The sequence below is a fragment of the Aulonocara sp. 'chitande type north' Nkhata Bay genome, linkage group LG8 (assembly GCF_057382095.1).
Source record: "Aulonocara sp. 'chitande type north' Nkhata Bay isolate Kocher_YH1m ecotype deep benthic linkage group LG8, A_spYH_male_GT1.1, whole genome shotgun sequence".
Lineage (NCBI taxonomy): Eukaryota > Metazoa > Chordata > Actinopteri > Cichliformes > Cichlidae > Aulonocara > Aulonocara sp. 'chitande type north' Nkhata Bay.
In genome coordinates, this window is record NC_141351.1 from 13798816 (window position 1) to 13826809 (window position 27994).

General features: G+C 43.1%; 2 protein-coding genes across 8 annotated transcripts in view; one reads left to right on the forward strand and one right to left on the reverse strand.

The window, feature by feature from the left end:
- Window positions 1-27994, forward strand: part of afap1l2 (actin filament associated protein 1-like 2) — a 45532-nt gene that overhangs the window by 929 nt on the left and 16609 nt on the right. For 2 of the 4 annotated variants that reach the window (XM_086303667.1, XM_086303669.1), the window contains exons 2-4: window positions 12836-12964; window positions 17194-17256; window positions 25344-25435. In XM_086303667.1, coding sequence (XP_086159793.1) covers window positions 12836-12964; window positions 17194-17256; window positions 25344-25435 — 284 coding nt within the window. The remainder of the gene's footprint in view (window positions 1-12835; window positions 12965-17193; window positions 17257-25343; window positions 25436-27994) is intronic. The other 2 variants (XM_086303668.1, XM_086303670.1) reach the window with 1 other exon arrangement.
- LOC147323359 (kelch repeat and BTB domain-containing protein 13) lies at window positions 9989-27976 on the reverse strand. Of its 4 annotated transcripts, none has more exons than XM_086303675.1 (5): window positions 25317-27976; window positions 16348-16529; window positions 14320-14469; window positions 12798-12973; window positions 9989-10285 (listed from the first exon to the last, which is right to left on the reverse strand). In XM_086303675.1, exon 1 carries the CDS (start codon window positions 27839-27841, stop codon window positions 26324-26326), a length of 1518 nt encoding a protein of 505 aa, XP_086159801.1. In that variant the 5' UTR covers window positions 27842-27976; the 3' UTR covers window positions 9989-10285; window positions 12798-12973; window positions 14320-14469; window positions 16348-16529; window positions 25317-26323. The 4 variants fall into 4 exon arrangements, with proteins under 4 accessions (XP_086159801.1, XP_086159799.1, XP_086159803.1 ...); XM_086303673.1 differs by having other exon boundaries at window positions 12795-12973; XM_086303677.1 differs by lacking the exon at window positions 12798-12973.

The following is a 27994-nucleotide window of genomic DNA, read 5'->3' on the forward strand; positions in this document are numbered from 1 at the left end:
GTCTTGCTCCCACATTCCCGTTTACCAGCTGACTGGTGAGCCCAGACTGCTAACTCCCACAGCCCATCAGATTACACAGTCAGTGTTTCAAGCAGCCACTTACAGAGGTGTTTTATGCGTATGTGCATTTTTCACCCACTGTGGGAGAATACCAGCTGAGGCGTTTGACTGATTTTTTTCTTTTCTTTTCACATATCCCTTATGTTTGTTTTTGTCTTAGCTGAACACAGATATATCTGGAAATGTTTTTATTGGGCTCAGAGGAATTTTCCTCTCCTTTGTTACCCGCCATTCCTCCCAAGATTATGCCAGATTATTTGACAATGACAAAAACATCAATGATATAATAACAAGTAATAACATGTAATAACATCCGTCGCCCTCATGTAACAAACAGTGATGTTGTCATGTTTTAGGACCGATGATATTACAGCGATCGTCCACCAGGGGAGCCACGTTGCTCACTTCACCGCCTGCTGTGTGTGTGTCAGTGGTTTTAAAAGTAGTAAGAAGTGAGATTTGCACCACTTTCATTTGATGCCTATCAGGTCATCCTGATAGGGGATAAAGGTGTTTAAAATGCCAATGATTCGATGAATTATGAGTCAGCAATGAAGGGGAGGCAGAGGCAACAGACTTGCAGTGGGGATGTAATTGATTAGAGAAGGGCAAAATTGGGCGGGTAAGAAACAGGCTGCAGAGAATGAGTCGGTGTGTTCAGGCTGAAAAAATGGAAAAAAAGCTGGACTGCACCTCTTTTGGCAGCGCACTAGGACAATGAATTAGATACTAACAGCCACAGGCAACCATTGGAGGGGGTACAGTAAAGGGAAACCTGGGAAAATTCAGGGAGGCCGATGACAAGGAAAGGTATTATTTAGTATTCTGGAAATGTTTCGTGCTTCTGAAATCTGACTCGTGCCGGTTTTCTTCCAGAGAAGCAGCCCAGCAGCTCATGCCACTGATTCTCACACCTTGTGCCAGAGATGAGGATCGAATTAGTTCAGCCACCTGGAGCTTTGTTTGGTTTCCATGACCTCTGGGCTGTCGTGAGACATATTTGGGAATCGATTATTACAAAAGAGAACGCACACTTCTGCAGCTCAGCCAAGAGACGATTAGAGCCCTTCTTACTCAGCCATTGGCCCTGAGCTCGCTTTGCCCTGCACCTGATTAAAACCCACATGATGGTGTTTTAGCCCACAAAATATAAAATAATCAGAGCGGTCGAAATAGTTATACAGTCCTCTTTTTTCACAGATTACTTACTGATACCAGATGTCTTGTTAACTGTGTCTTTATCAGCTGATAAATGGATGAAGTCCTTAGACACCCTCATATTTTCATAGTATTGGCTTGACATAGAAATTATACATTCATAATATACAAGTGGAACTATAGAAATAATTAAAGTGTAATTCCACTAAATGTTCCCATAATGGGAATAGAAGCATATGTTTATTTTCATCTAAGATCCTTTCCAGTATTTATTATCTTCGTTTCCTTGTCAATCAACGGCTTCCACCTAATGCCCTTGTTTATTTAGCCTTCCATGCTAATATGGATCCCAGCAATTTGTGCCTAAAGCTATATGCTACATATGCCTGTCTTCCAGTTCTTCACAGCTGCGTTTCACCCATAAAGGCGACGGCTTCTTTTCTCGCCTCAGCCATCAGTCTTCTTCTCCAGCAGTGATCTGCCTCTGTGAGCAGTTCCAAAAGAATATGCAAGTAAAATGGAGGCATGCTGAAAGATGTGCTTGTGGACATTGTTGGTTTAGAAGATTATGCAGAAGACTCACAGATTAAAACTGTATGAATCTGAGGAGTGGTGGAGCATAGTTTTTAAAAGTTTTAAAAGTTTGCAGTAAAACAAGAATGTGCTGCCATGCGAGTGAAGTGATATTTAGGTGAAATTAGTGGAGAGCCCTCTACAAGCTGGAGCAAAGGCACCCCTAAAGGCACAGGTAGCTGTAGGATTTGGACCCACAGCACAGTCATATTGGTGTTCAAACAGGTGCAATGTTTAGTCAAGAAGTCCCTCATTTACCAAATGAGAACCCATTAATATCATTTGTGGTCATTTTGCTCAATTCAACAACGAGTGCTTGTATAACACAGTAGTGACCAAATCTAATGTATTTTTAACCATAAGTATTTGTGTGCTGTGTGTGGCTGCAGTGAAAGACGCTGTGCACAAACCGCTAAATGCTGAAAAGCTATTTTCACTTTTCTTAATCTGTGTATGCCAGTAATGGCACACTTTTTATTACAGTGCCACAAACGCCAAACCTTGAAAACATCTTCAAGTTCAAAATCCCATAATTTATCAAATGAAAGGAAGGGATGGAGTTGGAAATAAAAAAATTCATTGACCTTAATTCACATATTATTTTTTGAACAGTTTTACAAATCCAAAAGGCACCGATCCCCTCCTAAATGTCTTTTTAAGCCGGTATCTCCATATTAGCATGCTCTTCAGTCTGTCAGCACAGATCATGCCAATCAATTTAAGGTGCTTTTCAGCGCAGCTTAACAATATGAAACTGTCAGTGGGTCTAGTGGGTTTGACCTGCTATCAGCTCAGCAGTAGCTTGCTTAGATGTAGACCATTAGAGCTGGCATGGGGTCTCCTGGTTCACTCGTATGTGTGTCATGGGATGAACTTGCCAACGGGGAGTGAGTGAAGTGTGGGTAATTCAGGAAGCTGGATGAGGCTATAAAAATGATGAAAAGAAAGGCGGTCTTCCTGTTCTGTGTGAGTTTGGCTCTTTTTGCCCTCTGGCTTGCACTCTCGCCCATTTTTAACACATCAAACGTGTCTTTGGTTTATGGATCCAGCTCTGGATCAACCTGTACTTTGTTTGCTTCTCACCAGGTACACTTTTGTTGGAGAAGGTACACTTGTAATCACACACTCATATGCACAGTCTCTCCACGAAGGCCTTCTTGGCAGCCTTTCTGTGGGATATTTAACTAAGCGGAGAAACTTTAATGTGGCTGGACTGAGGCTGGGAATTGCCGCTTCTAGTCTGTCACTTTTTTTTGTATCATTGAGTCAAGAAGTTTGACACATTCGTAAAGCTTTGTCTTTTTTTCTGAATTAATCAGTTTAGCGCTACTCACTTAAAAGCCACACAAAGTGTTACATACATGCACACACACATCACACCAGAGAACAGCGGTGTGAGGAAAGCGTCTGAGGGGAAGCAGTGAGGAGGTTTGAGTGAAGGATGCAGGCGGGGTGGTGGATTAAGAAGGGGACGTGGAACCTCACTGAGCCTCCTCTGCCTTATGGCCCAGGGGCTGACAGATATTTCATCTCTGTGTGTGTTTGTGAGAAAGGCCAAAGGCAAGGAGAAAGTTTGTTTTGGAGCAAGTCTTATGGTACAAAGTTAATGTAATTTTTGGCTGCCTGGAGAATGTAATTCTAGGCTGAATTTAGCCTATTTACTAGGTATTTGTTAATTAGCTAGCTATGCTTTGGCCCATCTACTGTTGCATGCTTAGCAAGGAGAGGGAGACAGCAGTGTCTAGGCAGATTTATCCTTAGGTTTGCACTTGAAGCAACCCCTTCAATGGATCCACTGTTGATTAAATCATGATTAGAGCAGCTTAGAAGATGGTGTTTTGAATCATTAGTCTCTGTTTATATTATAATTTCTGAGCATTATTAAAATTCCAGCGCATTAAAAATGTCAAATTAAGCCAACAACTCAGACACTAAGCTTCAGCGATGAGCCAGATTTCGGCATCGTTTTTATTTTCTCCCCGAATCTCATGTATACGCAGCCTCACAGACACAAATTTGCAGCATCACATCTTTAATCCGACGAGTCGACTCTTCAGCTTTGGCGTTTATCTACACTGTCTACTGTAACCTGCATTGAATCCTAATCAAGACAAAATTGTGTAAGCAGAGCAAGGCCTCTTCCTAAAATCAACAAAGATTTACTTGGGCTTTTAGAGGCCATTAGCATGCTTCAGCAGTGAAAAACTGCCTGATTTCTCCAAGGGCTCAGATGTAAGCCTCAATATAAATGAGATGGCACAGATCTAAAGAAAGACCGCCAAAAAGAAAAGAAAAGAAAAGAGTGTAAAGAAAGTTGAAGCGTGATTCGAATAAAGGCAAGATTCAATAGTTGGGGCAGAGGGAAGATAAAAGAGGAGACACTTGAAAAAGAAAGTGGAATGACTCTTGATAAGTGGCTTCTTTATAACTTCTTTCATCCTTATAGTTTAACACCTCAATGGGAGGGTCAGCATGGAGAGTTTGCCCTTGTGAGCTTTGTGCGAATTCTTCTTCAGCTCAGAGTCTTATGTTGTCATTCGCCCATGCCGTGCCCACTCTCTTTTACCTTCTTAATTATATGACACTGTTTCTTTGCAGGTTGTTCCTCCTTCCTTGTTCATGCTGTTATTTTTATCCTCCAAAACGAAAGGAAAAAAATACCAAAACAAATAGTTCTCCATTGTGAGCAGTCATGACTTCAGGTTTTTGTTTCTATCAAAGACTTGGGAGCTGATTTCACTGATCTGTTCCTGTTTTTTTAGAGAGGGGTGTGTGTGTGTGTAGTGCAACAGCATGCTGCAGTGTTCAAATCAATCGACTATTTGGGCTCTTGGCTATAATAAGACTGCTGAACGCTCTCAAGCCTTACTTGTATCAATTCCTCTGCAAAACTCTTTCTCAACCTCTATCACCTTATCAGAAAGTGAGACTGCTGCAGATTATTTTTGGAGCACTTTAAATTGAACCATGATTTATATTTTGTATTGCTGAAGAAAACTGTCTCATAGAAATTATGATGATGAACAGCCAAACAGAGACTTTTTGAACAAAATCCAGTCGCTTCCAAATTGTTTTAATTTACATATGCGACAAGTAGCAAAATGTGTTGAGCCTGACGACCAAAACATGTCGCTACAAGACCAGCTTGTAGTAACAAGGCTCGGTATGAATAGGCTTGTTTTTTTTGTATTTTGCTTTCATCTCATTCAGTACTTTGAAACAAGTCCTTGGACCTGAAAGTGCTACTGTAGTCAGTCCTTCTGGGTAGTTAGCTTGGCATTACACAGAATTAAAACCCACAACTACTGGTCTCCATGGCCTCGCCGTGCAATGAGCAGTGACGGAAGTGACTAGGATGTGAAAAAACAAAAAACCCCACATCTCAGTGGTTTTTGAACACTGCTACATGCTAACGTAGGAACTTGTAATCACTTGTGATCTTCGCTATTCCTTTGTGTGTTCTTATTATGTTGTGACTATATGTAGGTGCAAAGACTTTTTGTGTTCTTTCGGCGTCCCGTTTTTAGATATATGGTCCAGATAAAACACAATATTTGCTCTCAGAGGTGAGGTTTGTTCTTTGTACATTGTCTTTATGCTGAAATTCAAAGGCATTTTGGCATAATGGTACGCTGCATAGACCTGTGATGGCTTGCTTTTAACCTGGGGAATACTTAACGCATCTTTTTCATGGGACAAGGTGACAGCTAAGAGTGAATAAAAGGTTGTACGTTCCAAAAATGCATTTATTTATCATGTGCTAGTCCATTAGGCATCTCAGGGAGGGCTAGTAAGGCTGTACGGTATCACCAGTCATATTTTTGTGTGCCTCAGGTTGGCACTGATTTGTTAATACAACTTTTCATTTCTCTCTTTGTCCTTCAGTGTTGCTATCAGACATTTACAGCCCCCTTTTTTTCTGAATTCATCAAGTCAACTACTTTTTTCTCTTCTGTGGTTTCTATGGAAATAACACCACAACACAGCTTGGATTAATCCAGCCATGTCGGTCGCAGTCTCTGTCCAACAGCTGAACCCAGCATGTTTCACATAGAAAAAAACGTGCACCTGCCAATTTGGATGAAACACCAATCAAATTGTTGTTTGATCCTTTATTCATCAGTGAATTATCTGCCACTCTCACCAAAGAAAGAGCAGCCTGGAACAAATCAATCACATGCAGCTCTTTGGTTTTTTGGGTTTTTTTTTTTCCAGTTGTGCACATTTTTCGCCTGATACAAATCAGCTCTGCTTCAGTCGTTTTTTCGTGTCTACTGGAGCAGAAGCACTTTTAAGTGTGTGACAGGGCGAAAAGCACATTACAGTCCAAACGTTTTTACTGTGACTTTGGCTACTGGTTCCAATTCTCCTTCTTGCCACCACTTCCCTTTTGGGAGTCGTAGCTCTGTAAGTGTCAGTCACAAGGCTAATCAGATCATCGAGCCGGCGTTTGGTGTCATTTCATGCAAATTAGTTTTTACTAGATTTTTCCAAAATAGAGCGATCCTCTAAAATGGATTTATGTAAGTTTATAAGCTCTTTTTCATATCTATAATATTTAATGTCATATATTCATGTTTGTCATGGCTTGAACTTCTTTGCTGTTTGTGTTTACCAATTCATAGAGATCAAGTCTTGATTGGTTGATTGATCGTTCATTCCAGTAACAAGCAAGAAATCACAGTTTGGCTTACTGAACTTGTTGAACATGGATTTATTTTATTTTTAATCAGTTTTATCTCTGGTGTTTTGTGTGACATGTCATTAGTAGAGTGCATAGTGAATTAGAATTAGAATTAGAATTAGAATTCAACTTTATTGTCATTGCACATGCACAGGTACAGGGCAACGAAATGCTTTTTGCATCCATCCAGAAGTGCTTTAGTGATATAGATATATTACAATATATATTAGCAATAATATAGATATGTGAGTATATTACAGAAATGGGTCTATTATGGTATGTTATGATGTACACGGTATGAAGTATGTTGTGAATATTCTATAACTATAAGTATGTACAAGCTGTAGTGAGTACAAGCTATGTACAGGCTATGAACAGGATATAAATATGAAAAACTATACAGAATATGAAATAAATAACTTTACAGAATCTGAGATATACAGCTATACAGAAATGGGAACTATGCAAGTTGTAAACAGTTGTAGGATTAAAAATTATCGTATGTACAGAATGATTATTTACACAGAGCTATACAGTAGTGCAGTTAAGATAAGTGAGGGTGTAGATAGTTTCTACAGAGGCTATATAAAGTGCTAGTGGTGTGAGTAGATAGTGTGAGTGTGAGTCATAAAATATGTCGGGAGAAACGGTCACACCTGCTGTGGTGAGACTCTTCTTTCTGCTAAATATGTTGTAATCTTAAAAACAAATCAGATAAAGAAGATACACCTCTGGATTTCAAATCTAATGCTGTGGTAAATGGATGAGTAAACGCTGGGTGAGATGGATGTAGACTCATGTGGAAAAAAGAAAGCGCACCCTCTTTCACTTCTAAGGTTTTATGCATCAGAACATTCTGTAGTCTAGTAAATACAAACTCAAATGAAAAACAACACATGACATATTACACCGTTGAACTTGAGCCCTTTTCTGTGTGATGCTATCAGTCTCTCGCATCTTGAGGAGGAATGTGCCTCACTCTTCTTTCCAGCATTGCTTCAGTTCATTAAAGTTTGTGCGTATTTGTTGGTGCACACCTCGCTTATGCTCCTGCCACATTTTAACTGGGCCAGGGTAGCCTTTAGTGGGCCATTGCACTTCCATGTTGCATTATGTCATTCGAGCCCAGTCGTAGCTGTTGGATAGATGGCCTCACATTTGACTCTAGAATACTTTGGTATACAGAGGAGTTCATTGTTAACTCAGTGAATGCAAGGTGGGTGCAAAGGTAGGTCCTGTGGGTGCAAAACAAGCTCATCGCACCTCCACCACAGTGTTCGTCAATTGTTATGAGGTGTTTGTGCTGAAATGCTTGGTCTGTTGCAACTGTGCAAATATAAACCGTACTTGTTCAGCTTAGACTGAAGAAGTCACTGGGATGAGCGATGAAACGTTTCTCCCACTCAACACGCTACATCCAGATAAACAGCAACAACTTTCTGGTGTCTACTTGTTCAGTCTTCTTCTAATGCACTGTTATGAACTTTATCCTGCTGACTGAGAGTGAATTTGGGTTTTTTTCTAGTTCCTTTGAACATATCTTGGTCTGACCTTGGACTAATTTTGCTGGGATGTCCAGTCCTGCGGATGGTAGATGGACTGGTTTTTATGTAGTGCTTTTCGTCTCTACCTGAGCACTCAAAGTTACACAACACTTATATACAAAGTTATCCATTCACAGCAATTCATAAAAGATCTTTTTTTCTATGCTTAAGTGCATTCTGTCTAACATTCAGACAGATTCACACTCCAAAGGAAGCATTGGAGAGCAACTTTAGATTAACATCTTGCCCAAGGATACTTTGGCATGCAGCATGGAGCAAACAGCTCCAACCACCAACCTTCCAATAACCTGCTCTGCCTGTGCTTATATAGCAAACTTCAATTAATCAAATGATCAATTGCTCAAGTGCATTTAGCACTCTAGCAGGCTGCTACTGACCCTACTGCTGTGCCTTCCTGTTGATGCAGCAAAGGTGCAGTTATTTTTCACACATGGTGTAGTTTGTTTGTTTTTTCACAACCGTACTTGAGTTAAACAGGTGCATAAATGAGCAGATATAAGGAAAGATCTTCACAGTCAGAATCTGTTATATAAAAGTCCAATAGCACATTTTAGACTCGAGAAAAGCAAAGCAAGCACATTTGCAACTATTTTCAACATCTGCACCACATCCCAAAAATATGACTGTGATTCAGAGACTAAAGGAAGTGTCCCAAACAGACCTTTACCAGCAGCTCCAAGCTGAACAAGCAGGAATACCCGGGTTGCACTGAAACAGCCTCGGTTGCATCATCAATCTTAACATTTCGACTTGTTTATGTTTTCTTTAACTCTCCGCCACTGATGATATTATTCACCGCTGATCAAAGTCATCATAAACATGCTTGGAAGCAGCACAAATATTGCATCAGTGGAGCCCAGGATATTTCCTGGAGCATAAATTGGTATGCTAAGAGTTGTTTTAAAAGTAGGGCTGATGATGTACAGATGAAAAGAAACTTTTAAACGGGGCGAGTTTGATTTGGATACGAGAAAAAGAGAGGAGAAAACACACATTTGAAAAAAGAAAAGAAAGAGATGGCAAAAGAATGTTTGAACACATGTGACTGTTCAACATTCAAGCAAAATGCTGACCTCTCCTTTGGATTGGAGTCTTGTTTGAAGCACTCATTACTCTTGCAGGTCCCTCTTGCTGTTTTGAGACCACACTTGAAGGCAAGGCCAATTAGATTCTTGTCAAATTACATTAGCACAGCATATTTTCTAAGCCTAATCCTCTAAGTGTATGTGAAAAATGCATCAACAACTCGATTTAGCCTCAAAGCAGCTAAAATGAGATTCCACGTGTGCTTTGTTAATTTAAGAAAATTAAATGCCAGAGTTGATGCAGGACCTCAAGCTTCCTCAATCTGCCAGACTTCTGAAACAAAAAGTCCTTTTTAAGTGGAACCTAAGCTTGTGCTTTTTTCTATTTCTAACAAGCTAAACTAACATTTTAGGTAGTTGTTGCAGAGCAGAGACACTATATTGTCTCAGTGTTTTGTTTGTTTATCTTTAGTTAAACTTTGGGAAACCTGCCTAACCAGAAGACGAAAGGTTAAGACCAGTTCACAGTGGCTGTCTAAAAGAAAAAAAACATGGGCATAACTGCACATACAGCAAAACGATTCATAATTTTGGATGGCTCGTTAAAAAAGGAAGATATTTTTTGTTAATATTTGCTTTAAAATAAAAAAATAAACCTTCTTTATTGACAGTCAGGATAATGTAAAAAGCTTTAGCCAACGATTGCAGGAAACCTTTTATGAAACTTTACCGTCACTGCAAATAGATACATATTTGCCTGACAATGCACAAGAGTGCTTATCAAACACAGTAAAGTGTTTGATAAGCGTAGTGTGGGAGAAGTCAGACAAAAAATGGTCATGTACTGTGTTCATAACACAAATCTGGAACTCCAAAATCAGGCAGGGGGAAGAGAAAATCCAAGATCACACCGCGTAGGTGTTTGGAAAGTTTTAATTCAAGCAAAGCAAGTTCATTCTTATGTACCCTGTTTACTCTGTTTTAACTGCAGCAGTTACAAATCACTGTAGTAGTAGTATTCCTCTCTGATTCAGATTCCTTTTGGCTATTCTGCAGAAGTGAATTGTTTATACTGTGGAGGCTGCGGACCCTAACTGGATGTTTAGTGGGCGTCTGGCCAACCCAAAACCCACAGAGACAGGCTGCTGCAGACCTCCCTGTCCTGTCAGCTGACTTTGTTTCCCAGGGTCCCCAATCCAAAAGGCCATCTGAGTCACTCTCTGCAAACACACAAGGAGAAGGAGCAGGAAAAATGCTTAGATTCATATTCACCAGGCATACATCAGTAGCTAAACACTGAAAATTGTAATGACTGTGGTTTAAATCATTTCTCTAATGCTTTGAGACAAAGAGCAGTGTATGTGTGTATCTATATGTGTCCAATACAGTGATGTTTTCCATGGTGCCTCTCAGCAGAAGTTGACTCAGCTTGAGTTAGAGTCATCAAAAAACAACCTAGCGTGCTGTAGCTTTTGGAAAGCTTCTTGCCGTTTCCGAAAGGCAAAACTTACCCGGGCCTGATACCTTACGCTGCAAAATGTTCCCCCCTTTTTCAAAAGTTTAGCCATGTATGGGAGAGTAGCAAACAGAGCAGAGGGAATGATTGCACTCAATAGATTGCTGACACATACCACTAAGTAATCAGTTTGAGACGGAAGGAGCTATTAAAAAATGAGAGCTGACAGTTTTAATAGAGAATAAACAACAAAAAAGGCAACTTACTGTCATTTTATGTGGGGCAGAGTTGAGGTTTTAAGTAGGGTCAGATGATTTTGACACAATATTGGTGGTTTTGTTTTCGTTTTTTTCTTACAGTTTTTCATTTACAGCAGTGTGTATCTGTTAATGTACGGGCCAGTCTTAATGAAAGCAAATCTATTTCAGTTGGAATGATGTTTATCACCTGCAACACACACACACACACACACACACACACACACACACACACACACATATATATATATATATATATATATATATATATATATATATATATATATATATATATATATATATATATATATATATATATATATACACATATACTGTATTTTAACACATGATCCTTGTTGAACGGTATTAGATGTGAGTGAAATTGTATGTTAAATGATGAATGTAAGGTCATCTTCAAGTGTAAAATTAATACCAAGGAAAGCCACAGTGGTCCTGTGTGGGATTAGAACTGTTCTTCTGCCACTTCCTGCCTCCTGAGGCAAATTTTGTTTCCCTTTCAGTTTGGAGAAGTACTGTTTATGTCCATGAACAGGAAAGAATAGATTCAGTTTCATGACAATTTTAAAGTCTGCCCTTGGGTACCAGGCAGGAGTGCCAACTTGAAAACTCAGTTTCCATTTTTAGTCTAACATTATGTCCACTCGAACGGATTCCTGAGGAAGAAGATTTGATTTTCCCTTACCAGTCACAATACCCATGTATCAACTTGAATCTTATCTTATTTTAAGAGTGGGGCAGTGCAAAGTCAAAACAGCTCAGTGTGTTCGTCCATTATTATTTAGTACCCATGCCTCAGGAGTGCTTAATGTAGAGGTGGGCGGATCGATCCAAATATCGATGGTATTGATACCAATTGGTATCAGACTGATTCTAGCACAATAGGATCTATACTTTGGAAATTAATAATATAATATCTGTATTGGCAATGTACTGACATGCTGCCAGCTTGATACCAAGTAAATAAGTATCACACAACTCTAATGTTAGTCCACATCTTCAAAGCAACTTAAAAGTAGTGTTAATCCCGCCTCTGGCACTGATTGGCTAATCATCATTTTTCATCAGCCATTGGGCCAACAGTCAGCTCAGAGGAGCGGATGAATTTGATGGTCAAACATCAGAATATGCTCCTACTTAATAAAGCTATATGTGCTTGCAATTCATGTAAAATAGATTAATTCATCATTTTTTAGAAAATTAACAGAAAATATGCAGTTCTTCAAAAAAAAAAAAGTCAGGAATAATTACGCATCTCTATCCCCCAACCACCACTACCTGCCCCACCTTCTCTTTAAAAAAAGGTCTTTCTTCTTTATTTCCTCCCCCGTCTCTTCTCTTGAAGTGCTCACACACTGAGGCCCACTGTAGCAAGGGGCCTATTCATGAGGCCAAGAGACAGTGAAGGAAAACACAAAGAGCTCCCCACACAGCAGAGAGGACTCTGAGCTCAGCGCTGACCCCTGAAGGATGTGTGTGGGCTGCACCCAGACACACTGGCCCCGCCAACACCAGCCTAGGCTCCTCCCTACTCTGAGCTTGACCTTTAGCTAAACTCCCAAAACAACCTCAAACGGACTTGCAACTGTCAATAACAGCTCGATGAGAGGAATGAGAATGAGAAATGAAGTCTGAGTGGTTATCAGCTGTTGCCAGTGAAAAACCTCAGAGGAGTCTCTCCCATGCAAAATGCTGGCAACCAGCAAACAACTTGAGGAACAAAAGGAAGTCAGTGGGAAAGGAATAGCTGCTAAACTAAGAACTGAAATCAGTGTTAAAAGACAAATCCCTAAGTTGAACAAGTTCTCTGCCATAAATTAAAGCACAATATTCTGATAATGGCTGTCTGGAAAGATTACAGGCTTTGTTTTCCCTCATGACTCTTGCTTTTCTTGATGATGGGAACTTTGACAGTCCTGGTTTTAAGCCATTGTCTTAATGCTTCTAAATATTTTCTTGCCAAGAAAAGTGTAATAAAATTTAAAGGAATTTTTATACCACTGTAAATCTGAGCCCCTCTTGTCTGTCTGTGCTTCCAGTGCTGGACCAGCTCCTGATGGAGCTCCACCGCTTCTTGGTCATCTTGGACAAGGAGACGCTGAGTGGGAACGCCACCGTCCAGAAGGGTTTGCTGTCTGATCTCCTCCAGTCCTACAGAGCTTCGACTGGTAAGAGCACTTTTTCAGAAACAGTGGACCATTATTCACCCGTCTTTTCAAAGTACAGTTGATATACACTCAACAGCGACTTCATTAGGTACACAATTTCTACTTGTTAATGGCAATATCTAATCAGCCAATCACACGGCTGTAACTCAGTGCATTCAGGCTTGTAGACATGGTCAAGGCAACCAGCTACAGTTTTTTTAAAAACTGTCCTACTTGCTTAGAGTTTAACTTATACGTGCCAGACAAGTCAGAAAACTGTGAGTGGTAATAATAAAATAACATCTGTCTATATTCTAACATGTCGGCCCAAACAACTTCAAACTTAAAGCAGATGAAGACAGAAATACAAATCTGAAACCGCATGACCAAATTCTCACTTCATATTTATTCAGGAACTGATTTTCATGGATATTTTATGGGGAAAGTTTAAATCGGTTTGATATGTTTGATTAAAAAAAATAACAAATCGGAAGTGAAAGCGTGCAAACAAGTCATAGACATACAGTTACTGAACTACAATATAATAACTTCCTTAGGAAAATTTCATGAGAGGAAGAGAAAATTATTCTTCCCAGTATGTAATTGGGAGGTTAGATATACTGTGAAGTCTAAATAACCGCAGAATTAGCTGACTCACAGCAAACTGCAGAGTAGAATTACTGCAAACATGTTACATGTAACATTTGAAGTGAGAAATGACCTAAACAAGTCTAACCGTGGTTACATTTAGTCATGTTTAACACTACCATGAGCAACTGTAGATGTGCAGTGTTGGTAAAACTAAAGTTCTAAAATTAGATCAAACTCTAGATGAACTAAAATCATCATATATATCACACTGTGTAATTATCTTTAACAAAAATAAGCCAAAACACATTAAAACAGCTAAGCACAGCCTAACTGCTTTGATAGGAATTAAGTAGCAGCAAGGTGTTATTAATCAAAGACACTTTAATTAACTGATTATCTGCAAGTGTGAGCACTTTTATCAAGTTTTGGCATTTTAGTGGTCGGACCCCAAGGTAATAAAATTCTACAAAAAACCCTAGAAACTCTACAGACCTCAGTTAGCATGGTTAATGTTAAAGTTTGACAGTACAAATAGAAAAAGACTGTACAAGTATGGCTTCTTTGGAATAGTTGCCAAGAGAAAGCCTCTTCTCTCTAAAAAGATCATGACAGCATGGCTTCGGTTTGCAAAGTTGCATCTGAACAAACCACAAGACTTCTGAAACAATGTCCTTTAGACAGACAAGACCAAAGTGAATATGTTTGGCCATTGTGCACAGCACCACGGTTGGAAAAATCAAACCCAGCATATCAGCACAAACGCCTAATGTCAAGGTCATAATTACCAAGTGTCAAGCACGGTGGTGGACGTTAATGATTCAGGTTGATTTTCCAGCCATAAGACCTGTGAACCTTGCATCACTGGATCAACCATGAGCTCTGTACACCAAAGTATTCTAGAGTCCAGTGCGAGGCCACCTGTACGACCAGCTTGCCTGAAATTGGATCATGAAATAGAAAAATTATTCCAAGGACAAGAGTAAATCTACAACAGAATGACTGAAAAAGAAAAGAATCAAAGTGTTGCAATGATGCAGTCAAAGTAAGAGAGCTGTGCATAAATGAATGCCTGGAAACCTCAATGAAGTGAACCAGTGTTTTAAAGAAGAGAAGTTCAAAATTCCTCTTTAATGATGTGAAAGACTGATAAGCACGTCATTATTGGTGGTTCTACAACATATTAAATTATGGGATGTGCTTAGTTTTTCACACACTGCTTCAGCAATTTGGTTTAGTTTTTCTTATAGTAAATAAATAATGACACACTTTGATGTGTCATGTTTTATTATTCATCTGAGCTTATATTTAGCTCATTTTAAGACCTGATGTTAGGGTCTAGATTTTATGTTAAAACTTGATAGAGGGTGTATGTTCTTTGTACCATAAGTGTGTGAAAGGAAATAATTAAAAAGTATGAAAGGTTCACTTTAAAGTTGCTGTGGAAGTGTTTCTAGTTGGCCTATTAGTATGCATAAATCCACTTACAACAATGTTGCAGTGTTTTGTTTTGTTGTTTGGTGCATTATTAGGTTTTTCTTTTTTTTTTAAAAAAAAAAGTTAATTTCAGTAGAAGAATTTGTCACAAACCTTTAAACTGTTCTCTTGATTTTTGCATCCAAAACTGTAACACTGGTTGAAGGTTAACCACAAATGTTTCAATTCATTCAAAAGCTGCATGGACCGGCTGGCAGTTAATCTGCCATCCAACAAAGTATCTTATGTAACATGTGGTCATTCCCTGCATTTCCCACACTTAAGTGAAACTGGCCTAGGAGAAGTTATTAAACCACCTACTCTGGTTTTATTTTGTTATTTTGAGCTCTTACTAACCTTTCATAATCATATCCCTGCAAGCTTTGCAAAAACATCAATCTCAATTTTGGTAGCTAAAGCCACATTGTGCCTGCAGGATTGCTCTTTTTTTCTTTACTACATTCCTCCCTCTGTTGCAAAATTATTTGCTTCATGCAATTTTTTACAATTTTCAGTTTATAATCAAGCTAAAACTTAACTTGTTAACTTTTTAAACAGCTTCAGGTGAGTTTTTTTTCTTGCAACTGCTGGTGGGCTGATGTGATTTATGGTGCTCTATGCCTGCTACTTAATCTTTGAAGCAACTAATTAATGACATGCTACCGCTACCTCAAAAATAGTTTGACACAAATATGATAATGACTTTTTGTTTGTTTGTTTGTTTGGTTGGTTTTTGTAATGACCCCGATTCTTTGCCATTTTTGTCATTTGCTGTCACCTTCTCACTTCTGGATTTTAAAAGTCAACTCTCTTTCGCCCTGTTTTTCTCAGAGAGCTCTCACACTGTTCACTAACACACACCAGCAGTCAAGCTTTTCCATGTTCAGGTCTTGGACTCGTCTCTCCGTACTTCCTCTTCTGGCTCCAAGCTGTATCATTTTTCCGAAGCTGCATTTATCCTCTGGGGATGCTCACTTCCTCTGAGCAGCAATTTATAAATAGCATTTCAACTTTGTTCCCCGAAAATCTGTTTTCACTGTACAGGCAAAACATCATTTTATGCTGCTGCTGTTTGGTTTCACCTCATGATATCTATTTCAAAGGAGAAGCCCTTCTCCGCAGTATCACCCAAGGTTAGAGTTTTGTTTGATTTCCTCTAATCTAAGTCAGCTAAAATATTTAATTCCAGTGAAAAACTGTGCTGCAGCTCCGGAACAAATTCCCATAACAGGTTACAGTAACCAAATGGAGCCTTCGTAGCCACAACCTCTGTGTTTATTGTTCAAGAAAAGGCCTTTCTTCAGACTGTTTGTGTGGCAATGTTATGGCGATGTCCTCACCAGCTTGTAATTACTCCACCATGTTGAGAGTGACATGACTCCAGCTGTAGTCCTTTCCTCGCTGACTCTAGCATTGATGTATGTAAGAAGGTTTCATCATCTCCACTTTTTGCCTGAAGAGTTGAGTGCAAGTGAAGTCAAGTTCATCCTTTAGTTCCTTAGTCTGGTTATGATCAGCTCCTCTAACCATGCAAAAGAAACAGAAAATGGATCACTTTTAGAGTCAAATGCAAAGTTTTTGTGAATACATGATTGTTATGAACAGGTGGATTAAGTTCAGGAGTTGCCTTGTATATTAAAAAGCAATGTAAAACTTCCGCTACAGACGTGACACAGTGCTGTATCTGTGCAGGCAAGGAGTACTCTGACTAATGCCTGATGAATGCTTGCCACGGTAAGAGTGGGTGTGAATAGTGGCCCTATCTATGTGCACAATGGACTACTTGTTTGGGTGAAGTTTCCCTTTTATCCTGGACTTCTTTTTGACAAGCACGATGGAAGTTTGTTTTGCACCAAGGTGGAATCAGATTTTCCCATCAGCTGTCTCAAGGGAAAGCAAAATATGCATTCTTTCCGTGTTATCGTTTGCAGTTAAGTCACACTGTGAATATATTCAACCAAATCAAGAAAATCAACTTTGGGAATTCAAAGCAAGCGTTAAACAGTAAAAAAGACAAAAATACCTGTGCATAAGCTCATATTTTCTTGGCATTTGTGTTTGTTGTTTTGTAAGGTTTGCTTAAATTCAATAAAGGTGTTTGTGGTAGCTAACCACAGAGCAAAAACATCTATGCAAAAGTGCACTGCTGTCAGCAGTTAATCACCTTCTGCTGTCTCTGTTTACAGGTGCTGATGAGGAGTATATCTACATGAACAAAGTCGTTCCGGGAAAAGAAAAAAATGGTAAAGGTGTGAGTTTTAAATGTTGCTCTTTGAACTTTGAAAATGACTTAGTGGTTTTTGTATGTATATGTAAGTATAGCTTCGGAAATTGTATAATAAGAAATGCAAATGTAAATGTTTGATGGCAGATTGAATGAAAACGTGTAAACTGTTAAGCGCACCGAAGCACCGGTTTGTTCCACATTCCAGCTTGTACATTGAAACTCAATTGTTGAGGTGTACATTTTCTCTTTGTGCATAAATAAATCATCAACACTCGCCTAAAATATATTAAAGCAGATATTCAATCCCATTTTGCCTTGGCCGCATCTGTCCAAAATTGCTTATATCACTGTTCAGACTGATCTGCGTATTAGCACCATCATTTTTTAATGACTTCATAGTCTTACCAGGCTGTTTGGCTTACTTTACCATATTGTATTACAAAATTCTGTACACAGTGAACCAGGAAAGTGAAAGAATAATATAACAGTAATATGAGTTAATAGATAACAAATTAGTTAAATAAATTTTGGTTGATAAAAACTGTTATGTCCACTCAAATATCTTATGTACAATGTAAATCTCTTGTGCTCTCGATTTCTGGTTTGTTCAATTAAGCACTGTGCAAACTGGATTATGGAACAAACTGATCCTTCACTGCACTGAACTGTAATCCACAATGCAAAAATTTTACGTCAATAAGGCATCGTCAGCTGTCAAAAAACAACTGCATACATTTGGATTAGCACAAGAAAACACCCACAAATTACTAATTTTACAACTTCACACATACACAGACTCTTTGTGCTGAATTGTCTCGTATACGCCTAAAAAATACAGGCTTCAAACAATAATATTTAAAGATGTTATTCTGTTGAAAATTAGGGCTAATAAACGAAAGGCTTAACACGGAATTACTGACATAGTTTTATAACAATGTTTGAGTCAAGCTCAACTAATTAAGACAAATGTCACATACAAAACTGAAATCTTTCATAAAAGTTTGTGCTCAATAATCCCAATAATTATTAGCCACTGCTGACTTTTCCAGCAGGTTCTTTTTTTAAAAAAAAATTACTATACTAACAGGTGTAAAAATCTATTTGACATAAAGCTCAATACTTTGAAAAAAGAATGAATATCAATTCTCATAATTGGTGGCATCTGTTTCAGTTAATCTTATTCTTTGTTTTCCGACCACATACCTACCAAACTCACCCACCATTCATTGGCATTGCATCAGCAGTACACGGTGTTGCATGCCAGTAAAAACCAAAGAACTGCTGACTAAGATGGTAAACTAGGTAGATTTTTTGCATGCGAACAAATTTAGATCAAGGCAAAGTTTGCAACCTCACAGAGTTGAATGTCACATTTTCACATTTCCTTGTCATTCTTTAGGTTTCATCCATCTATTCTTGGATTATTCCATCCATCCATCTATCCATTCTCTTCCGCTTATTTTTTATCAGGATAAACGACAGAACAGGTCGCCAATCTAAACATAAAAGGTTTCTGGCAAAAGCTCGTCATGTCTGTATTATATATCGTTAGTGTAGCTAATATTCATATTGCTTACAAATTACCTACTGTACTTACATAATCCTGTTATGATGACTTCATTTCAGAGTAAATTTTTCTGAATATGAAACAAAGAAAGCACCTTTTTTTCCCTTCTTTTTAAAAAAAGGGCTTTTAGTGTAATTTTGCGTTTATCCATGAAGGTCAGATGGCGCATAGTTGTTACACTATTTCCATCTCATGCTCAGTTTACTTTCAACTGAACAGACATGATAAGCCGCTGCAAGCTGTGGCCCCTTCAGCTCCTCAGCACTCGCCCACCATTTCCTGTCTGTTTCTTTGCAGAGCCTCAACATCTGAGACTGACCTGTTTTGTTTGGACAGTGATAAAGAATGTGGTTTGAATGAGCACTAGAGTTAACACATATTTTCAGCAGCGATGCTTACAAAGCCACACGCTGTCTACCACAGAAACTCATGTGAGGGGGGGATGAAATACACTCGGAGTGAACTGTTTGTTAAAATAGGATGAGCTACATTATTTATTTATTTACCTTTTCTTTTACTGTAAAGCATTGCTCATAAAACAACAGGCAGCCTGGTTCAATTATCTTACGTGTACGTGATAGTACACGTGCAGCCTGTGGTAATGCAGTGCTTTTGCTGCAGTTCATATCAGCGTGTTTCTATTCTTGTAATGATACATAAAGGTATAGAGCAAAGGTACAGACAGGGACTTTTTATAACACATATATGAACTCTAGTTGGCTTAAGGATGTTCTCTGAAGGTCCCATTTGAGACCAAAAAAATATAAGACACTGAAGAAGATCTTAAAGAGAAAATTGCTGTGCCATTTTGTCACGCTCATTAGGCCTCATATTAATATTAAATATTGTAGCGGGTCAGGGCTGTTCGGGGTTCTGTTTGTACAGTTATGTTTGTTTATGTTGCCATAGTGACTAAAGACTAAACGATACCTCCGTCTCCTCCTTGTCTGAGCTCGCCACATTGGTGTCAGAAGTGGGATAGCTCACCCTCGCCGTAATGGAGAGAGACATTCAGAGGCTGGAGCAAGCTGTCGAGGAGAACATTCCCCGCTTGGGAAACCGGCGATTGAAGAGAGAGGATGTGAGCGGCCATGTAAGTCCCCGGACGGGTCCGGATGGCGCGAGCGCACCGCGGCGGCGGCCCGTCGTGACAGATGCTAGGGCAATGCTTCATGGGCTACCTCTGTCGACCCACACGCCGAGCCCCCAGCCGCGAGCAGTTATGCCTACCACGCCAGTTAAGGTACCGAAATACAACGGGCTAACCCCGCTAGAGCCCTACCTCTCACAAGTGCGGCTGGCCGCCAGACATAGTGGCTGGAGCAAAGAGGAGACTGCTACACACCTAGCACTAGCATTAGAGGGAGATGCACTGCAGATACTCCTTGACCTAGCCCCGGCAGAGCAGCATGAGCTCCAGGCCCTCACTACGGCACTCGAGAGGCGATTCAGGCACCGGCACTCCACTGATCAGAGAAGAGAGCAGCTAACCAACTGGAGCCGTCGACCGGAGGAGAGCCTGGGCACCTTTGCAGCAGACGTGTTGCTGTATGCTCGTCGTGGCTACCCGGAGTTTCCAGCAGCAGCCCGTGAGGAGATTAGCCTGCATGCTTTTCTGCAAGGACTTTTCCCCGAGCGACTACGCCAACACGTCCGCCTGGCCATGCCTCAGACCCTCCGTGAGGCGCTCCTTGAGGCTGAAAGGGCAGAGCCGGTGCTCACCTCACGACCTAACCAGCAGGTGCCCCCCCCCCCAAACTACCCCCAAATCAGAGCCACAGACTGCGACGGGGAGGGGGAGGTCGCCGAGATGTCCCAGCTGCAACCCTCGGTGCCCCGGAGGCGTCCTCGTTGACTGACCGACCGCTGCTACCGGTACGATGAGCCTGGCCACGTGGCGCATGACTGCCCAGCACCATCCCCGAAGACCAGAACTACGCAGCCTCAGGGAAACAAGGAGGGAGCGGTGTAGTGAGGGGACCACCGCTCCAGCTTCCTGCCCCCCTCCAAGGACGATGCACAGTGGTGGGCCGAGTTGGGCACCTCAAGGGACTCTACCTGAGCTGCTGTGTTGAGGACCAGCCATGCCAGGCCCTGGTGGACAAAGGGTCTACCATTTCCCTGATACGACCTGGCGTGCTCCCTGGAACATCCGGGCCACTGGTGAAGGGTTGGTTGCCCACAGACACCCAGCTGATGACAGTGACGGGGGAGAAAACTGTTATGCGGGGGAATAAACCGTTGCGGATCCGAGTGAAGGATCTAGAGCTGGTGCACGACTTCTGGCTCGCCGACATTCAAGACCAGTGCATCATTGGCCTGGATCTGCTGAGCCGCTGGGGGGCCTGCGTCGACACCGTGAAGCTGGCTATCACTCTTGGCGCAGAGACTTTTGCTCTCCAGCGCGGCCAAAAGCAGGGAACGGGGACCAGATGAGACAGGCGTGTTGATGACCTTTGGCAGCGCAGTAGCGTAGGCCTCCTGAGGTGCCTCCTGGACGAGAACGTGGACATCTTTGCCACCAGTGACAAAGACTGTAGGCAGACGAGTCTGGTCCAGCACACCATCGACACCGGCTCTGCTCAGCCCATCCGTCTGCGCCCACACCGGCTGCCCCTCTCAAAACGGCAGGTAGAGAAAGAGAAGATCCGTGAGATGGCTGCGGCTGGGGTGATCGAGCCGTCCAATAGCACATGGGCGGCACCTGTGGTCCTGGTGGGGAAGAAGGATGGCAGCCCGAGGTTCTGCGTGGACTTTCGCCGTCTCAATGCAGTCACCAAGAAGGACTCGTACCCGCTGCCGCGGATCGACGAGGCCCTAGATTACGTTGCCGGCTCCAGTTGGTTCAGCTCCCTCGACCTACGCAACGGTTACTAGCAGGTGGAGCTAGCCCCTGACGCAAGGCCTAAGACTGCATTCACCATTGGACAGGGGCTGTGGCAGTTCAGGGTCATGCCATTTGGGCTCTGCAATGCGCCAGCGACGTTTGAGAGGCTGATGGAGAGGGTGCTCGTGGATATCCCTCGTAGCCGCTGTGTTGTGTACCTGGATGACCTGTTTGTGCACGGTGGCGACTTCGACAGTGCACTGTCTCACGTGAGCGAGGTCTTGAGTGCCATCCGATGAGCTGGGCTGCGGCTCAACCCCGCAAAATGCCGGCTGTTGGCGAGAGAGACCACGTTCTTGGGCCATGTGATCAGCGCTCGAGGTGTCGCCATTGACCCCACAAAAGTGGCTGCGGTCCGGGACTGGCCGACTCCCTCGAACGTCCAAGAACTGCGGAGTTTCCTGGGCCTAGCCTCCTACTACCGTCGGTTCATCAAAGGGTTCGCGACAATGGCCAGCCCCCTCCACCACCTGACTGACAAGGGACAGCTGTTTGGCTGGGGGGATACCTGTGCTGCGGCTTTTGCACAGCTGAAGGAGGCCCTCACCAGAGCCCCAGTCTTGGCCTACCCCAACGCCCGGCAACCTTTCATTGTGGACACTGATGCTAGCAATGTAGGGGTCGGGGCGGTCCTTTCCCAGCAGGACGAGGCTGGAGAACGGGTGGTGACGTACTTCAGTTGTGCCTTGGGGCGAGCCGAGAGGAACTACTGCGTGACCCGGCGGGAGCTGCTGGCCGTAGTGCTAGCGGTGCAGCACTTCCAGCCATATCTGCACGGCTGCCGGTTCCTCCTGCGCACTGACCATGCATCTCTGACTTGGCTCCTGAACTTCAAACACCCAGAAGGGCAGGTGGCCCGCTGGCTGGAGGTCCTTCAGGGCTATGACTTCGAGATCCAGCATCAGCCAGGTCGACAGCATGGCAACGCTGATGCCCTCTCCAGACGGCCCTGCGTAGCCGTCGAGTGCCGCTACTGCCTGCGACAGGAGGAGCGGACCCAGGAGGTGCTGGGGGTGGCTACTGCTCAGGCCACGGCTGGAGGAGGGGGGTGGCTCCCATTGACAACGCAGCAGCTGAAGCGGGAGCAGGAGGCTGACGCGACGTTGGTTCAGGTGGGAGCCTGGCTGGAGGCGGCGCAACGCCCCGCCTGGACGGGGGTGTCGGGACAGGAGCCCGAGGTGAAGGCCTACTACTCCCAGCACAACAATCTGGAGACCCACGACGGCCTCCTGTACCGGAGATGGCGGGCCCCCGGTCAGGGCAGAGATCTCCTGCAGCTGTTGGTGCCTCGGTCGCTGCGGTCGCAGGTGCTTGAGCTGGTCCACGGCTCGGTGGGGGCAGGACACTATGGGAACGCCAAAACTCTCCGCCGCCTCAGGGGACGGTTCTACTGGCCTGGCTGTCGACGGGATGTGGAACTTCATGTGCACTGCTGTGACACCTGCACGGCACAAAAGGGCCCAACTCAACGCTCCACTGCCCCCTTCAGCAGTACTTGGTGGGGGCCCCAATGGAAAGAGTGGGAGTGGACGTCCTAGGGCCTTTCCCCGTCACAGAGTCAGGGAACCGGTATGTGTTGGTGGCTATGGACTATTTCACGAAGTGGCCAGAGGCCTACGCGGTGCCGGACCAGAGCGCAACGACGACGGCCGAGAAGCTGGTGGAGGAGATGTTCACCCGATTTGGGGTCCCGGCTGAGCTCCACAGTGACCAGGGGCGTAACTTCGAATCGAAGGTCTTCGGGGAGATCTGCTGGCGACTGGGGGTGGAGAAGACGAGAACCACACCGCTCCACCTACAAAGCGATGGCTTGGTTGAGCGCTTCAACCGCACGCTGGCCACCCAGCTCGCCATTCTCACCAGCCGCCACCAGCGGGATTGGGACCGACATCTGCCCCTGGTCCTTTGGTCGTATCGGACTGCGGTGCAGGAGTCCAGCCAGTGCACACCTGCCGCTCTGATGTTTGGACGGGAGCTCTGGACGCCTGTGGATCTGGTGTTCGGGCCCCCCCCCCCGAGCCAGAGATTGATGGTGGGCCAGAGATGGACTACTACTGGAGGCTGAGGGAGCGGCTGCAGGTGGTTCATGACTACACCCGCCAGGCCCAGGCCAGCGCCGAAGTACGACAGAAAAGAGCCTACGACACCAAGTGCCGAGGGGGGGTTTTCATGCCTGGCGACAAGGTTTGGGTGTACTGCCCAGTTCGCAAGAGAGGAGTGTCCCCCAAACTCTGCAGTCACTGGCAAGGGCCGGCGGAGGTCGTGGAGCGGCTAACAGACGTGGTGTACCGTATCCGCATGCCGGGGCCGGGGCGCATGGTGGTGTTGCACCGGGACAGGCTCTCACCGTACCGACCGCTCGCTCCTGCAGACGCCGGGGCAGGGGATGATGGTGGCACCCCATGTTCTGACCCGAGTGACTTTTCCCCCGCCGGTCGTGACCGGCCAGTGCGCCAAAAGAAGGCACCTGGACATTTGCAGGACTTCGTGTGGGGTAATGGGGTCGTCGGGGACGACTGACCCCTTAGGTGGGGGCTATGTAGCGGGTCAGGGCTGTTCGGGGTTCTGTTTGTACAGTTATGTTTGTTTATGTTGCCATAGTGACGGGTGACGCCCTCTCGCTGCGACGGTGTGTCCTTCTGTCAGAGGGCGCTGTGGGTGTTGCTGTTGTTGTTGCCGCGCTGAGCAGTTAGCTAGCGGCAGTGTTCTTCTGCAAATGTTAATAAACGGCTGTGCTCCCTGGCTAGCTCACGGGAAGCAAGACCAAACGATACCTACGTCTCCTCCTTGTCTGAGCTCGCCACAATATACACCCCCAATTCACAAAAACAGTTGCCTTAAGATGGTTTATATGGTAAGGTAAAGATCTTACAATATTAGAAGAAAGATAAATGCATGAATCAAAATGACCTGATATTATCCTAAATGGTTTAGGTTAGCATGATAAAACAAAGAAAAAAAAAGACAAAATTATGACTTAATGCTTGACACCACAAGTGGCCATACCATTGTTAGTATTTTAACATTTGGGGGAGTTTGGTTTAAGACAGTGTAGAGGTTTGTTATCATACTGTATATGATGTTATCACTCCGTATCTGCATGCTAAATGCTAGCATAGCTAACATAGCCAACACTCTTTCTAGCATGCCCGTTCAGAGGCAAAATATTAACTCATGCCCTACATCATACCATTTTTATCAATAATTAACTTTGTTAAAGGAAATATTTTGAATCTTACACAAATGATGTGAACATGATAGCATCAGCAAACTCTTGCATGTTTATTTTTCACTTGCCTCAGCTCACAGTTTTGGAACCCATGGATTAGTTTAACAGAACATGGCTTTCAGCAGGAACAAACAAGTAAATTTGCACTTTCAAAGCCCAGTTATGAACAGGTTGACTGCAAGGTTTGAAAAGCTATATATATATATCTATATATATATAGATATAGATATGAAGATTATATCATTGTGTTAGTTGGGGATACCACTGCATTAATATTTAACCGAGATAGCTGGATATGTGGAATTTATACTTGCAAGATGACAGCTATTCATTTATCCTGAAATGTTCTGGTATGCTATGGAAATGAATTTAAATGCAAAATGCCTGGTATATACTGACCTTCCACTCTCTGCTTGTGTTACCAAGATGACAGATTAGATGCCCTGCTCAATGGAAAAGCAGCAAAACGTGTCCCCGTCCCACAAAAGAACCTTCCCGACCTGCCACCCCCCAGAACAGTAAGTGTTGACCAGTTCTTTCCATAATTGGAGTAACAGAAGAATGATGCAGAATGATTTGGCTTAAAAAGCACAAATATTTGGGTCTCTGCCACTGTGGTTGTGGGAATGTTAATAGCACTGACCCAAGTCAGTGGCTGAAGTAATATAGTAGATGGAACAAATCAGTGGTGATCAAGATATCCTACTGTATACCAAAGAAGCCAGAAGACAAATTCCAAATTGATATGTAACCGACAGCATTTTGGTCTTGTGTTACAGTATGTGCACAGCTATCACTAAGAAGCGTAGTGCTAAAAACAGTACTGTAACTTACAGTAAAAAGTACTGTAAGTTAATGGGTTGTTGTCAGATATTGAAACCCAGCTGCAGCAGTTTTAATATAATGACACAAATAACGTCTGTGGTCATGCAAGCCAAAATCATTCCCCTCAACCATCAGAGTTGCAAGCCGAGGCTTCGTGAAATGTGTTCTCCCTCAGAAGCAGGTATTTAACAACCCATGGGGCTACAAGACTGGAGAGGTGATTGTTCAGGAGTGTGTGAGAGGGAACTACACTGTGTTTCATGTTGACTAGGAGACCAGTGGCTTCTGAATTGGCCCAGTGTGACTTCAGGAAAAAGGTTTAAAACATCCCGTCAGTGCCTTTGAACTTCACACACATGCACAGTGGCCTCCCTACTATAAACTGCAGTAGCAGCTGTTGTTAATCAGTGCAAGTGCTTGTCAGCATGTGTGTGAGAGTGCATGTGAATTGGATGCATTGAAATAAAGTCAATTTTTGTCCATTTGGAGCCTTCAGAATTATTTAGCAGCAGTATTTTCGAGGATTTATTTTATTATTTAAAAACTCAAAAAACGTTTTACTTTTCAGTTGTACAATAATTTCACAAGTGCTGTATAGCTTCCAGATATGCCTCAGACAGGTCTGACAGAGGCATTTCTCCTTCCTTGCCTTCTGCATCCAGCTGTGGTATAACTGGCCCCGTCTTGGGAAGCCTGAGTAAACATGTCCACAGTGAACCACTCTTTGGAAATCCGTTCATCTGCTTACGGGGCTTCCATCCATTTTCAGTGATGGTATACACAAGAGTTAACATGTGTTTCACTGTGAACGCAGAATCCCCCCTGATCATTGCGGTGAACAGAGCTCCCTTGCTGTTGATGTAATGCCCATGCATAGCTGTCCACTGGCCTGTTGTGATATTATAACAATCCATTAGACAGCGAAGAAAGTCGTCACAAGGCCCGTTGCGCATCACATACAAATTGTCCTTGTGAGCTACCATACAGTGGCCATAGCTCTGAGGTCTGATCAGTGTGGTAGCAAGCTTCCACTCATCATTCACAGGTACGTATTCATAGATGTCTGTGGTGTCTGGTGGCTTCCAGAAGCAAATAAATATCCGTCGTCTAGCAACAGCACAAGCTGCAGATGCTACGGGTCGTGGCGCATGCTGTATAAATGTCCACTCTCCTTTTACAACATCATACCTCTCTGCTGTGGAAATTATATTCTTTTGGGACTCTCCACCAATGGCGTAGAGCTGACCCCCGTGCCCAAGAAGGGTAAAATTATATCTGGGTTGCTGGGGACCTGGGAGAGTAGTCCAAAGTCCTGAATCGGGGTTGTAGCAGAAGCTACTGTCCACTGTGTCCTTACTGTAACCAAAAACCCCACCAACGATATATAAGCGATTGTCAACCACTGCTACTCCAGCCATGGAGGTGCTGCAAGCAGTTGGTAGGTCTGTCAGATGTTTCCACTGCCCCTCTTTTTCGTCGAGGTAGCAAACGACCCTGAAGGAGTCTTGCAGCAGCTCCAGTGAAGGAGAATGGGTCCCTATAGCAATAAAAGAAGAAGGGGACAAAGTTTGAGAGTATTGCAGCAGCTCCTCGGGGATTGAACTTTCTGCTTCATCCTTGAGATCATCAAAGGTGTCACAAAGAAAGAGTGCAGCATTGTGAAACAGTGCGTGCACCCCAAATATGGAGGCTGTATGGTAAAGCAGAAGGCAGTTGTCCGAGTCTATAATGTCGCAAAGATGCAGGACCAAATGTTCAACCTGTAGAAAAGCAGCACACTCGACCGCTTCGACAAGCTCATCTGGTTCACTGATGGTGGGAATCTCTCCCCTGCAGACTGCAAGGGCAATGAGGAAACCTCTTGCGTGCACGCCTCCTTTCAGGTAGAGCTCATCTTGCTGACTTTCTTTCATCCCAGAGTGAAAAAGAGCACAGAAATAGTCGCTGTACTTAAGGAGAAAAGCCCGCTCCACAGTGAACCAACTGTCCTCCACCCTCACTCTCAGCCAGCCTGCCTGGCACTCTCTGTTCTCCAGATCAAGGGTCGCATTCTCGGCATGAATATCCCGGTTGATTCCCAGGCCTTCGGGCATTTCCATGGTCTCTTAAACCAGGATCTCTGTTCTTCCTAAAACGGCCTCTCAAGTAATTATTTTGTGTGTGACTCGAGTGTGGAATAGCCATTTTTTCCCTCGAGCTGCATGGTAAATAAAGATTTGTGTGAGCTCCATTGCGTCCTGTCTGCATGGTCT

Coding starts and splice junctions, on each gene's coding strand:
- LOC147323359 (XM_086303674.1), bottom strand. CDS start 27,841: ATGGAAATGCCCGAAGGCCTGGGAATCAACCGGGATATTCATGCCGAG.